Source organism: Taudactylus pleione, unplaced genomic scaffold (genome assembly GCF_031769625.1).
Source record: "Taudactylus pleione unplaced genomic scaffold, aTauple2 ptg000380l, whole genome shotgun sequence".
Taxonomy (NCBI): domain Eukaryota; kingdom Metazoa; phylum Chordata; class Amphibia; order Anura; family Myobatrachidae; genus Taudactylus; species Taudactylus pleione.
The window spans coordinates 4640523-4655650 of NW_028284781.1; the positions used below are offsets into that span (position 1 = coordinate 4640523).

The 15128-nt window shown below is 44.6% G+C and overlaps 1 protein-coding gene across 1 annotated transcript in view; it reads right to left on the reverse strand.

Annotated features, from left to right (window-relative positions):
- The window catches only part of LARP4B (La ribonucleoprotein 4B), a 102073-nt gene that overhangs the window by 47120 nt on the left and 39825 nt on the right, over positions 1 to 15128 (reverse strand). The window contains exon 3 of the mRNA XM_088445443.1: positions 2016 to 2145. Coding sequence (XP_088301569.1) covers positions 2016 to 2096 — 81 coding nt within the window. The 5' untranslated portion in view covers positions 2097 to 2145. The remainder of the gene's footprint in view (positions 1 to 2015; positions 2146 to 15128) is intronic.

Genomic DNA, 15128 nt, shown 5'->3' on the forward strand with positions numbered 1-15128 from the left:
AAAGCCTGGGACTGCCTAGGCAGTCCCGCTGTATAACAGGTGCTAACAAAAAAACGGAATGCCTGTGGTTGGGGGCGGGGTATATAGGGAGGACCGATGCATGCTGGGAGCTTCAAAGCTGGAAGCTGTTTGGTGCAATGGATCATTTCCACTACATACCCCAAGGTAGATCCTGTGGACCCTGAAGATGAAATAGTGATAATTATACCTGACAGTACAGAAAATAATAGGCAGTAACCACACAGCAGAGTTAGCAAGTGTCACATACAATGCATATATAATATACTTGCAATGGGCCCTGAATCAACTACTCAAAATACAAGGTTTGAAAGAATTTTGAGCGGTGTATAACCTGGCCTCTGTGGAAAAGTATACAGGGAGACTAGACCCAAATCCTCCTGAGACCAGCAGCTACAGCAGAGCACTGATAGTGGTCTCTGGGCGACTCATAACGAGGAGGGTAAGAGGAGCAACCCAGACGCGGAAAAACCTCAGCTGGATCGACGTCTGTGCTGGGGGAGGAGCTGCTGGGGAAAGCCTACCTCCCCTATGCTGTAATACCCCCCCCCGCGGGTGCACTGGCCTTATAAACATGGCCGCCGTCACTGCCCCTGATCCAGACTGACTTGCCCCGGTGGTCTAATGGGGGAGCGGAGGCAGCGGTCAGCCCGCTACAGCAACCACCGGAGGTACAGACTTCCACGTGGTTCCCCAAGAGCGAAGAGCCACCTTACCTGCGTCCCCGTGTTTCCGGCTGCAGTCCCGGGTCCCAGCATCACCGCTAGCGCCTGCCGAAATCACCAGCCCGGTTACTGGTGTTGCGGCGCCGGTGGGGGTAGGTGGAGCAGCAGCACAGGTGTCCTTTAGGATGCCTAGTGCTGCTTGCTATGAAGTGGAAATAAATAAAATAAAACAAAAGACTTGGGACTGCCTGAGCCGTCCCCGTTACAAAAGTGCGTCTTAATCCTGCAGCACCAAACGAAAAACTGAATGCCTGTGGCAAGGTATACGTGGAGGAGGACCCAAGGCATTCTGGGAGCTGAAAGCTTAACGGTTTGGTGCCTGGATCACTCCAAACACATTTCCCTCATGGTATCCCTGTGGACTCCCTATGTACCCTGAAGAAGAAAAGAAGAGTTTAAAAGGTAATGACTTATGAAACTGTCAGGTCTTGGGGTTCAGTCTTCCGATGACTGTAATGAGTTGTCCTTTACCTACTAGCCTTCCTCAGGTAGCAAATCATGCTCAAGTTTAGTGAGATTACTATGTCTGTTTGTGTGGTTTCTTTTTTGTTTTAAGAAAAGACAGTTTTGCATTTATATTTCAGTAAGTCAATTAATCACCAAGAGCAATGGGGCTTTTTATCATATTAAAGTTCATTTAATAACATTCTAACTTTGGGTTATTAAATAATTCACTAAAATGATAGGCTGGTTTTCATAACACGACATTTATGCAGGGAATTGTTTGGCTTACAGTAACTGCTTAAATTAAGCTGTGATTTCCATACTGAGGCAGATGGATCATGCCAAGACAGATACAACATCAAAAACTTCAAAAACCACATGCACCTAAGGGGCCAGAAAGAAAATGAAAATGCAATGAGCCAAGCCACTCGCCTCCACCAGGTGCTGTTTCAATGATCTTCCAGCTCAGGAAATTAGCGATAACTAACAGAATGTAGGTTGCAGACACGATCTGTCCTACCAGCTGCGCCAACATCCTTCACCTGCAGCAGTTTACATTGAAGCCTTATAGCTCACGAGCAGACACAGAATCCTGGCCATAAGACCTTTCAGTTCTTCTACTAGGGAGAAGGGGGACTGAAATGTAACAAAGCGTACGTGCGGGGGGAGTGTACATTTTTGTCCCCTCAAGATATTCTATTTTGAAGTTACAAGCATAACCAATTTTAAATACCTCATCAACCAAGTGTGAAGGATCTTATAGCAAAGGAAGCAAAGCACACATGTAAGAGCAGCAGTCAGGTTGAACGTTAATAAACTAGTACTTACAAGATGTGAACTGTCTTTGGCTTCTTGGACTTGCTGCACCTGCGGTTCAGCCACAACTTTAGTATCCTGATCTGAAGTCATGAGCCGTCTGCTTCTAGGCTCCTCAGAGAAAACGAGTCACCGCCGAAAGCTGCAGGAAAACAGTAGTTGCAATTATTCAAAAACACACTTCACTAGAATTTAGCATACTGGTACAAATGGTAGAGAGTTCCAGTCAGGATGTCGACATGCAGAATGTCAACACCATGTCAACATGATCCATGTTGACAGATAACATTTCGATACCCCAATGTCATCACTGACGTCATGTCAACATTGTGAATGTCGATATATCATACCAGACAATAAAAGCAACACTTGAGGACAGGCCACCATGGTTTTTGGAAAGGCAGCATTGTCGGAAAAAAACAAAAACAAATATGAAAACACAAAAGTAAACTAACAGTAGAATACCATGCACTATGCTTCCACAGTGGAATATAACTGCTTAATAGGCAAGGTTATGGTGCCAACAAAAACCTTGTTTGCCAGAGAGTAATGGTTGTGCAGATTTTCAGCTGATACCCGCGAAGGCATAAGGGGGTATCAGCCGAGTTGATTACAGTGTGGTGACCAATTTCATTCTATTCAATACACTTCCAAACAACTATACCAGCAGTGTGTCATGTGACTAGTGCTGCATGTAATTAATTGCATAATTGCATCCGTGTCATGAGTACAAGCGCCTGCAACAACAGATTTGTGGTTTGTCGTTTTATTTCTTTTTAAAGCACTGCATTTGTGTTACAATGTTTAAGGCACCTTGTGGATAAGTATGTGACTCCCATTGAAGCCAATGATTTGTCACCCGTGAAGCAAATTATGATGCATCAAGAAAGTGTCAACCTCCAGAATGCTATGCAATAAATCAATTGTTTTTCAAGTTTAGCCACTGTTACATTTAGATATTGAGGATGTATGATTAATAATTAGTTCTTCATTTACATCATGCAATCAGAGCACAGTAATCCAAGCATAGATGGTATAACCAAAATCTTTTCCCTGAATAAAGCTCAAATAAGAGTGAACAAGAGAAGTACATTGCAACTTTATGTGGAATAAAATGCATTAACCTTCCTGCAAATAACTACAGTGGGCCTCTCTAATGAAACTGGCATTTGGGAGATCCAACTACAAACAAACATGTCGTTTCAGAGTGACACATACACCCCTGATAAATTCACAAGATAGTGATGATAGCCTTACAAAGTAGATCAAGCACATATCAGGCATCAGGCGAAAACACAATCTTACTGGGTAAAATATTAAGTGAAAGGCTGGGTCAAAGTACTGAAAATGAAATCACATGCTCAGACTGACATTGCAGGAGACATGGTTAGACAATGAATTAAACACTTGCAGATGGAGTGTACACAGCCACAAGATCCTATACGCCAAATTGGTCAATTGAGCAATCAGGCTGATTGGAGACGACATGCTTGTGAGGTATACGTTCGGGAAGCCGGCGGACGCAATGCCGACCACCAGATTCCCGACTGCTTAATCCCAGGCAAGGGTTAAATGACAGGCGTCTACATCTAGGAGGTTAGGGTCAGGCTAGGGGAATGGGGGTTACGGTTAGGCACCTCCCCGGGGGACTTACGTTTAAGCGGTGGGGAAGGGGTGAGCACCCTAAAGGAGGCTTAGGGGGTAGAATTAGGTTAGTTTATACTTACCTTTAGGACGATCAGGATTTCCTCCTCTGTCGGGATTTGACACGGCGGTATATCATACTGAATCCACTTGTGAAGCCCATTGGATTGCATATGATCCAGTAGAAAGAAAGACCAGATCATGACCTGTATCGTGCAGTCTTTGGCCAACCAGGAAGTGGTAGCAAGAGCATGTGGTCACATTCGCAATCCATTGGGCTATTCAAAATTGTTCTGTAAGCCACTGTTTTGTGTTATCAGCTATATAAAAATCAGATAGAATCCCTACAGTGTGCTTCCCAATAGTTACTCCATGCACCCTACCCCTAAACCCAACCCCCCCCCCACAGCCTAACCCGAGCCCCATTAATTACCGTCGGGATGTTGGCGATTCTGACTGGCCCTGGCATCCTGAGCGCTGGAATCTCAACTAGATCCCAGTGAATCTATTTTGCTAGGTCAGTAATTATCCCAACTGCTTCCACAGAGTGCAATCATCAAACACGACCTGTTGGGGGAACCTGAGAACCCATGATCTACACAGCTGCAGCTTATTTTAGAACTACATACTACAGTACAACATAGTAGCACTATAAAAAACTTACACCCTATTCAAACTTGCAAGGGGCAACAATGGACTTTTAGCAGTGGTCGGTTAATATTCTGTAAAGAGAGTACTTTTTTATATATAAAGACTAAAAGCAAAGTAACAAAATTACGCTCCAGGCCTGTATTAATCATATTTATTTGCTACAAGGGGTAGGTGTGATTTGTCCAAGAAAACATGGACAAACCCTAAGCACGGTACTAGAGCCAAAATAGTCAGCAAAAAAAAAAAAAAAAAACTATTGAAGACACTGCACAAAATATCTTACACCAATCCAAAGGTGACAAAGCCTGAAAAGTTAAAAGATGTTTTAATGCACACAACCAGTAGAATATGTAGTATTGTAAAAAGAATGTTAAACCTCCTAGTTCGCAAATAATTATTTTTTTTATGTATTTTAACCCAATTTTCTAGCTTTTCTAAATAAGCCCTAAATCTAAAATGGTTACCAGAGAACAGCAGCTTGTATTCGATAGCAGAGTAAATGTATATAGAAGATTATGTCAAGTCAAGATCATGCTACCGTCACCATCAGCTTTTTTTTACCATGGCATTATATGGCTGTCTAAGACCAAAATGGCCACAAGTCATTGTGTGTATGGCCCTAAAAGTAATCATCTAGCTGCACACAAATTGCAGATAAAAGTTATGCCCCAACTATGGGTAAATTTACTGATCTAGTTAGTGATATAACAAGATGCATTATAAAATAGGGTCCACCTCTGTTGGAGGAAAAGTTGGACCTCCTACCCGACAGCCAGTATAATTCGGAATGGGATTGAAATGCCGACAGTGGCAGGTAAGTACCCTAACCTCCCCGGTACCCCCTTTAACCCTCCCTTAGTGGTGCCTAACCATATACCCCCCCCATAACCCCCAACCCCCCCTCCCCCTTACCGCTTTCTAAACTTAACAGTCCCGAGAGGGGTGCCTAACCCTAATCTCCCCCCCAAAACCTAACCCCGCTAGATTCCCTAAACCTAATCCTCTCTCCCCCACGCCCGGCTAATGCTAAGGGCATCCCGGACTTACCTTCGTTCAGGATGGCGTCCCGGCGATAGGGTTATGATAGGCATCGGTATTTCGACGCCCATCATATATCTCTAGCCGGCATTCCGCTGTTGGGATTGTGACTACATCCCTATCATTCATATCAGTGGTGCAGAGGTTTTGATATTACAGTACAGTAAATCTATTTAGTGGCTCTACAGAAAATCAGGGAAGACGTCTCACACTGAGTCACAGGATGCTGCCCAATGAAATTGCTCTGTCCACATATTTGCAGCTAAGAAGGGCTTTTAGACAAAGAAATAGCTAAAAAGCAAGCCATTTGTTCGATAATCAACGTTTAAAAGTCTTTATCCCAAATAAATCTGGAAGTAAGGTTCCCATAGGCTCCTTTAACGTTACCCACATAGTTGTTGATCAGGTTCTAGCCACATGCAATACAGAGCCCAGGCAAAGCATGATGCATCTATCCCTCCTGCTCAGATAATGCAGAACAGGTCGCACAAGATAAAATAAACTCATGACACAAGGCTTGGCTTCTAATAGCGTGTGTCAGCTTCACTGACCTGTGCTGGCAGGGAGAGGTTAGTTTCTGCTGCGGAAACTTGCTTGCTTTTGCCATCAACTCTGAGCTTAAATAGTGATGTCATTGTATAGACAATTGACAGCAATAATTCTTTTAGGAACACAGACACAAACTAAGCATACTGCCTAAAGAAATCTGAAACCTTCAAATCCGATTCAGTAACATTGGTCTATTAGTGAAAAACAAAAGAGCCTTTTACAGCACATTTTCTGTTCTAACCAGGCAATACATCTATTTAGGGGATGCACATTTAACGCTTAATGAAGTGTTCTTCTAATAATAGTCACCTTACTGGCAAAATAAAATGTACACAGGTAAAAAAAAAAAAAAAAGTCGTCCCAATAAAACACGTAGTGTGGTGCTGGGCCCGCACATGCAGTCAGTATGTCCTCTGTGTACCTTGGCACACAGTCTACCAATGTTTGGAATTGTGCAGGAGGAATGTAGCCCAATAGTTCCACTAGAAAGTCAATACACCAAAGGATGGGTTATCGCATGCTCTGTGGAAGTTTTCAATATGCCCTCCATGTCATTAAAGAAATGCTGCAACATTGGGTGAGAATGTGCTCCATACTATTAAGTACGGATGACCTTTACTTCCTAAACCAGAAGTGGGCAATAAGCAGCCCTCCAGCTGCTGTGAGATTATACATACCAGCATGCCGTGCCACAGTTTTACTATCAGGACATGCTAAAACAGTGGCAGGGAATGCTGGAATGTGTAGTTCAACAGCAGCTTTAGGATTTCTTATTGCCCACCCCTGTTCTATGCCAAAGGTTATCAAGTAACAAGTGGTCATGAGTTCTGGATTTCTTTAATCATGCACAGAATAGGTAATCTATTGTGCTGGGTCAGTAATTATCCCCCATTTCCACAGACAGAAAATTTGAGTTATGGTAGACCTAGATAACTCCTTTTCTTCAAGGTTCATAGGGTTCACAGGGATATTATGTTTGTAAGACCAGGCACCAAACAGTTAAAGATTCTGCTCCCAGAATGCCCCGGGTCCTCCCCCATATATACCCCGCCCCTAGCCGTAGGGACTTCAGTTTAGTTAACAAGCCTCAAGGCAGGAGAAGGAAAGAGGAGAAGGAAGAACAATGATACAGAAACACAGTTACAGAAGATAAGGGAATCTGTGACCAAAATAATATAACCCAATGAAGCCAGGTGTGTCAGGGTGGGTACTCTGTGGACCTCAAAGAAAAACAGTTATCTAGGCAAGTCTACCATAACTCTAATTTTCTTATTCGGGGTCTATAGGGATACATGGGGATAGTATGGGGATGTCCTAAAGCAGATCCCCTAGGGTGGGGACGCTCCTGAGCAGAAAAGAGAACTTGTCACACAAAGGAAGCATCCTGAGAGGCAAAAGTATCAAAGGCATAAAACCTAAGAAAACTGTGGACAGAAGACCACGTGGCCACCTTGCACAATTGCTCAGCAGAGGCACCACAGCTAAATGTCCATAATGGCCCTATAAACTGAGTAGAATGTGCAGTCACTGTTCTTGGGACAGGGAGATCAGCCTGTCTGTGCACCTGAGAGATAGTCATGCGTAGCCATCTCGCCAGAGTCTGCTTATTAGCTGGCCATCCTAGTTTGTGAAAACCATAGAATACAAAAAGAGCATCTGATTTTCTAACAGTTTGTACGCTGCACATAAATACGGAGAGCACAAACTACATCCAGGGAGGCTTCACCTACAGAAAGGTCTGGAGCCTGAAAAGCTGGCACAACAATTTCTTCATTCACATGAAAAAGGGACACTACGTTAGGAAGGTAACTCTCCCTTGTATGAAGAACAGCTTTACCATGGTGAAAAATAAAAAATGGGGAGCGACAAGAGAACGCTGCCAAATCAGAGACTCTGCAAGCAGAAGAAATAGCAAGAAGACAAATTGTTTTTGCTGTGAACCACTTTAAATCCACAGAGTCCAAAGGTTCAAATGGGGAAGCTTGTAACCCTTTAGGAACCAAAAGACAAATCCCACGGTACAAAAGTCCTTGGAAGAAAAATTCTAACATTTGGTAATGAAGCAATCTACTTCTGGAACCATCTGACAGTGCAGAAACCTGCACTCTCAAAGTTGCCAGGCGTAGACCTTTGTCTAATCTTGCCTGAAGAAAAGCGAGTACCCTGGAAATGGGCCAAAGAGTCGAGACTGAAATTGGTAAAGTTGCTGAAGGACAGCAAATCTTAAGAATTGTTGGTTGGATGGTATAATAGAAACATGCAGATATGCATCCTGAATGTCCAGGGAAATCATGCAATCCTCCAGCTCCGTTGCCAAAATAATTGACCGGAGAGTTTCCATACGAAACTTGGGTAGATGGATAAACCTGTTGAGTGTTTTTAGATTTAGTATAGGGCGACAAGCCCCATTCGGATTCTGAACCAGAAACAGATTGGAATAATAACCCATTCTTTGTTGAGACATAGGAAATGGGACTATTACCCCTTCCTGTAGCAGGGAGTGAATGGCTCCCTGAAAAGCTAAGGCCTTGTCCGCATCTGATGGGAGATCTGTGCAAAAAAAACTTCTGGAGAGGATGCCTCTTGAAAGTGAGGGCATACCCCTGAGAGGCCACTTCTCAAACCCAGGCATCTGTTTGATGCCAACAATCCACAAACTGATTAAGTTGGCTTCCAACCCTGGGATCCCCCAGGAAGAGTCCCGCTCCATCAGGCAGAGGGCTTGTAGTCCGGCTTAGAAGCTGGATGTCTTGCTGAACCAGACCTCTTAGTTTGTCGCTTAGACTTGCGAAAACTAGTTGGCCTAGAGGAAGACTGAAAGGAAACCTGCCTAGATTTAGTATTTGACTTTGGATGACAGACCTGCAGATTTTGAAGCAGTCAGAGTAGTGATTATATTATCCAACTCTGCTCCAAAAAGTACCTTTCTATTGAAAGGCAAGACTTTCAGCACCCTCTTTGATCCTGTATCAGCTTTCCTAGATCTTAACCAAAGGGCCCTGCGTGCCACTATTGATGCTGCTAATGCCCTAGAAGCTAAAATTCAAGCATCCACTGCAGCCCTTCAGATCCGAAGCTGCTTCCCATATGTGAGAGATCTTCATCTATTCTCTGGTAGCGAATCTTCCAATGCCCCATATCCATTCTTCAACAGCTTTGGCTACCTAGGCTCCAGTCATAGCTGGACGCTCCAGATGATGAAATATTGCTTTAAGACATGCTTCAATCTTTTTATCTGTGGAATTCTACAGCAAAGATGCTGATGGGATAGGCAATGTAGCATTTCTGATTAAATGTGTTACATGAGCATCCACAGTAGGCGGTACCTCCCACTTTGTACATACAGGAGGTGGGAACAGATACAATGCTGTTATGCTTTTATTCACATAAAATTGTTTATCATGGTTAACCCATGCCTCCTCGATAAGCTCTGTAAGCTGTTCAGATACAGGAAACTCAGTTTAGACCACCTTCCGGTGGTGATTAAACACTGGAGCCTTCTTACTATGAGAGTTGGTTCATCATCCTGAATATCTAGGACTGATCTAACTGCCCTCACCAAAGAAGGAATATCTACCGCGGTTGGATGATCCTTCTCCCCAAAACTAGATCCTGGAGAGGAACCCTGTGCATCATCTGATTCCCGATTATGTGTCTGAATCCATATGTTGGGCAGATTGATAGAAAGATAACTTGCGCTTAGGCCACTACCGGTCTGTTATCAACATTAGATGGTGCCATACTCTGACTAGAATGGCCATAAACATCCTTCCGTGAAGGATGCATTGCGGGTGCAAACATAGCATACCGTGGACACCCCATCCAAGCAGTTATCGTGGGAGCAGCCATACGATCCACAACCTTCATCATAACCAGGGAAAAAGAGGAAACCCAAGATGGCTCATGTCCAGGGACAGGTAAACTAGACTGGTGAGGTGGCTCTTTATAACAGACAACACAAACCATCCTTTAACTCCTGAGAGGACACATAAACCGTAGGTGATTTACATGGAACCAGCACAGGCTGCTCCCCCTCCTGTTTCCCTTTATCTTTTGACATGTTCAAAGTAAAGGCAACAATTGAAATGCTATGTGACAGCCTTCGCAAAATCTTATTGAATGTGAAGTACTCGGAAAGAAACCTCCACCCCAAGAGAATGTAGAGAAAACAGTGATCATTACAATTGACAGACTAATGCCGCCTATCCACTAGGCAATTAAAATGAGCGATTGAAGGATAACGACAGTTATCCTTCAATTGCTCATTAATCGTTCACAAATCGGGCATGAAAATGTTGAAAAAGACCAGTAATGCACGCTCCCGCTGGTCGTTTTCGACATCAATCATCGCCAGAACATGCCGGTCAATCTGCCGATAACGACAGATTGGGCATGTTCGGGGATGAGGGAGGATGCCTGCACTGAATAACATATCGTTCAGTGTAGGCACTACAGGGGATGAGGAACAACTGTACGACTACAATGTTGTAATCATACTGTCGTTCCACTATCTGCTAGTGGATACACACCTTTAGAAATAAAAGACTGTCAAATCAGCAGCTAGCAAACAGTCACATGCAATGCATATGTAATATAATTACAATCGGCTCTAAATCAACTACAGCAACGCAAAGGAATGGTAGGACATAGAGCACCATATACCTTAACCACGGGAGAGGTATACACGTAGACTGACCCAGACCTCCTGAGACCAACAGCTACAGGGCACACTGAGCACGGACCACGAGCGTCTCATATACACATGGAGGGTAGACGGAGCAACCCAGACGCACGAAACCCTTCGTAGGGACTGCGTCTGGGTCGGGTGAGAAGCTGCCGGGGTAGCGCCTACCTCCTCTAAGCTGCGTTAACCAGGCAGGTACGCTGGCCTAGTGGCAACAGATAGCATCTGCTGCAAAACCCCGGTGTCAGACGATAAGGCCCCGGCTGGTGTAGTGAGGATGCGGACATTCCCGGGCCCTGACAGCAGCGGCTTCTGGTGAGTCTGACACCAAAAGCAAGGAATCGCCTTATCTGACATCTCCGAACATCCGATGCAGTCCAGGTCGCAGCATTGCTGCTAGCTAAGATCAGCCGCGACCTGCCAAAATCACCAGCACAATCACTGATGTTGTGGCATGGTGGAGGTAGATGGAGTCACAGTACATGCATCTTAATTGAAGTCCAATGACTAGGGGCGGGGTATATATGGGGAGTACCCGTGGCATTCGGGGAGCAAAAGCTTTAACTGTTTGGTGCCTGGTATTCCAACCATAATATCCCCATGGTATCCCTGTGGATCCCTATGGACCCTGAAGAAGAAATAAAATACTGAATACATGACCTGCTTGGTGTATTTAAGGTAATGGCTGCACCAACCCATGCTACAGGAAAGGCTGTAAGATTATTTAAGTTGCCACACTTCATGGTGAAGGATGACTGATCGGACAAGATCACCTTCCTCCACAGCTCTATATAGCCTGTACTCTTTGCATCACTTTAACTGCCATATATACAGTGGGGTGTGATAGGTACTACAACAGCACCAGGGTACCTTACTCAGTGAAAAAGGCTGGTGACACCAAAAGCTGAAACTTGGAGTCATTTGACAGGTCTGTTCGGCCTTACACATCTAATTATTGCAGCTATGGGACATATGTAATAGGGTGTGGGATTCTGAAACTACAGAGATTTTGGCGAGATAGAAGTAAAGAAGTGGGAAATGCTAAAACAGATTGGTCACCTTAAATAAAACTAGGCCTGTGATTGGATCCGCTGGTCGGAAATGCTGACTGTCAGCCATCAATGTTCCGGGATCCAGAGGATCGATGTAATGCATGTTAAATTTCACCTATTTGTAAATCATGATCATATTTTGATAGTGATCTGCAAATCAGTGAAATCCAACATGTTGAATTTCACCGATCCTGCATCCCAGCATCTCCGTATCGCGACAATCCGTCGCTAGTGTATGGAGCCATAACTCATGACTACTTCTACAACAGTGAAAACTTGCCTCGGTCACTGAAGCTCCAGCCAAACTCACCACAACATGCACCCTCTCTTTCAAAATCAGAAGTTACTGAGGACTCCACTTGCAGCCACACTAGCCATTATACTTAGAGGCTTAGAGGTGACCAGGATAGACCAGCCTTTCATACATGACTCAGATAACGAAGGGAAGCCGGGCGTCACGAGCTGACAGCAGCAGCGGGAGGGGGGATAAGGGCTCCCGGGGGGGACCTAGGATTAGGCACCCCCCCTTGGAGGGTTAGGGTTAGAGGGGAGGGTTAGGGTTAGAGGGGAGGGTTAATTAGGTTACTTACCTCAGTCGGGATCTGCGCTCTTCGGCATGTTGGTGTTGGAATTTCAACCGCTGGGCGCCCACATCCGGAAGTAAATCATATCACACCCAGCCGTAAACATAATAGTCACATAAGCATAGGTTTAAGGCACCCCTGGGGGGAGCTTAGGGTTATTCACTGGGGGGTTTAGGGTAAGGCACAGGGGGTGGGGTGTTAGGGTTAGGCACAGGGGGGTAGTGTTAGGGTTAGGCACAGGGGGGGGTTAGTGTTAGAGGGGGGAGAGGGGAGGGTTAGATAGGTCACTTAACTCCGTCGGGATCTGCGCTCTTCGGCCTGCTGGGCGTCCACGTCCGGAAGTAAATCATATCACACCCAGCCGTACACATAGTAGTCATATAAGCATAGGTTTAAGGCACCCCTGGGGGGTGGGTAGGGTTATTCCCTGGCGGGTGGCGGGGGGGGGTGAGGGGTGGCTGGGGAAGGGGAGGGTTAGATAGGTTACTTAACTCCGTCGGGATCTGCAGTCTTCGGCGTGCTGGTGTCGGGATTTCAACCGCCGGGCTCATGTCCGGCGGTAAATCATATCACACCCAGCCGTACACATAATAGTCACATAAGCTACACATCGGCTGGCCGTAACTACAGTATAACAACCTGGATATATATGTTAGCTTTCATATTTCAATAACTTTCTTTTCTTCAAACATCACTAGCTTTGCTCTTCTTTGCTTTCTTCTCCTATATTTTTTTTTTCTTCTCCTGATAGATAATTCAGTCTCATACTTGGAGCCAGACAAGTTGGAGATGCGCCTAAATACACCTTACAAGTTACAATGCAATCTCGGCTATTAAAGGTATTGCAAAGAGGAGGAAACAATTTCGTCAAATATGCACTCGTCACAACTGCGAATGAAACTGGAGGAACTGTTCACTGAATTGTCCACTCCGTAATATCAGTCACGATGTACAGTAACACCATTTTACATTCTCCAGGACTATTTTTTTATTTCTATAAATTAACATTTTCTTTTACTTTGCATATTTATTTTTCATGGAAGCCTCACCATGTGTAGTCATTTTACGGCCCGAGAAAACCGTTCAACTAAATGCAATGTAGTCAGATTCAATTTTGCAATTATCCTACTTGTTCGCTCATTTTATACATTCTAACTGCAATTTTTATTAGTCCCTTTTTAAATATAAATGGTTAATAAAATCCAGACTGTCATGATCAACAAGTAAAATATCCTGTCTGCAATCTCAGCATTTGCTTCTGGCAGTTACTATAATGAACCCTCTAAAAAAGGTATATGTGCCCAGATGAGCCACACTGGTCACCTGTCGGAGGGTATAGGCGTCTCTTCTCACCATTAGTAACCACCTGTTAAACCCCTCAGTAGGAGAAGGCAGAATTTAAAAAGCCTTGGATGGAGATAAAGTGAACGGAGATAAAGTCCCAAACAATTAGCTCCTGTCATTTTTCAAACACAGCCTATGACATGGCAGTAGACATGGCAGTTCACTTTATCTCCAACCAAGGCTTAGTAAATAGACCCCTGAGTCAAATGAGATTTAGCTGCAACCACCAACAGAATTCCTGCACCAGGACCCAGAACCGCTTCCTTATGGGTGTGTGGTTATGATGCAGCAGGAACACCTCGTTCATGGTGACGGCTAGTTCTTCTTGATCATTTGCTATGGATAAAGGCAGCGTGCGGGGCGGGGGAGGTGCGCTAGGAGACACAAGGCTATATAGAGATATATATAAAGAATATATCCTAGCACTCCTCAGTCTATTTGTCTAACTTCAATAAAAATGTGCCAGCGGGCAAAACAGCGTGCGAGGAACACAAAATGACAATACGGAAAAGTTGTTGCCTTGATAGGCACGTTGGCTGGAGAATGGATAAGCTTTTGCACTTATCTGGCAGCCACAGGATACCAAGCAGGCAACTGGTGGGAGCAAGACTGAAATCTGTATGATCCCGACAGCGGCAGCCCGACAGAGGAGGAAATCCTGATCGTCCCCCAGGTAAGTATAAACTAACCAAATTTTACCCCCTAACCCTAACCCTCCTTTAGGGTGCCTAACCCTAACCTCCCCCCCGTTTCCTAAACCTAACCCCCCCCTTCCCTGCCACCTAAACCTAAGTCCCGCGAGGGGGTGCCTAACCCTAAGTCCCCCCTGGGAGCCCTAAACATAACCCGCCCCCGCGCGGTTGTCTGCATCCGGCATACATTCGATCGGGATGCCGGGCGCCAGTCTTCCGGCGTCGGTAAAATGACAGGCGTCTAGATCTAGAGGTCATTTTACCCTTGCCGGGATTAAGTAGTCTACAAGACAGCGGTTGGCATTCCGTCCACCGGCTTCATAAACATATACTGCAAGACTAGCTATATTCACTCCATTAAAAGGCCCCAAAAAGCACAGTATTCTCAAGTGAAAGTCTTGAGAACACCCAGCATACAGATTATTGAGAGGTTATAATCTCATGCAGACGGTCATGAAGATACAGGCACACACACACTTCATTTACCTCACAGAGCTTCCTCTATATAACGGCTAGATACAGCTTTTTTTTTTTTTTTTTTTTAAATCCACACTGGTTTACAAATATTGCATGTAAATCAATCGGGGTGTTTGGAGGCATGTTTACATTTAATATTTAGCATCAAGAAGAGAGGTCACACAGATTAGATTTAAAAACAATTAACAGCAACATGTCAGAGTTTGTCAAATGGGAGGAATTCAATTCATGATGTTCAAGCAGAGTGCTCCAAAACACTGCAACTAGTGCATGATCCGTCATCAGCCAAAAATGCTACTGAAGGCCATGTTTACAAGGCCATTGGGATGGTCCCGAAGCTCTTCAATTCCTTGCATTGTTTAGTCCGACAGTTGCAAGTTAAGTCGGAGAATGCCGGTTCTTGCAACCTT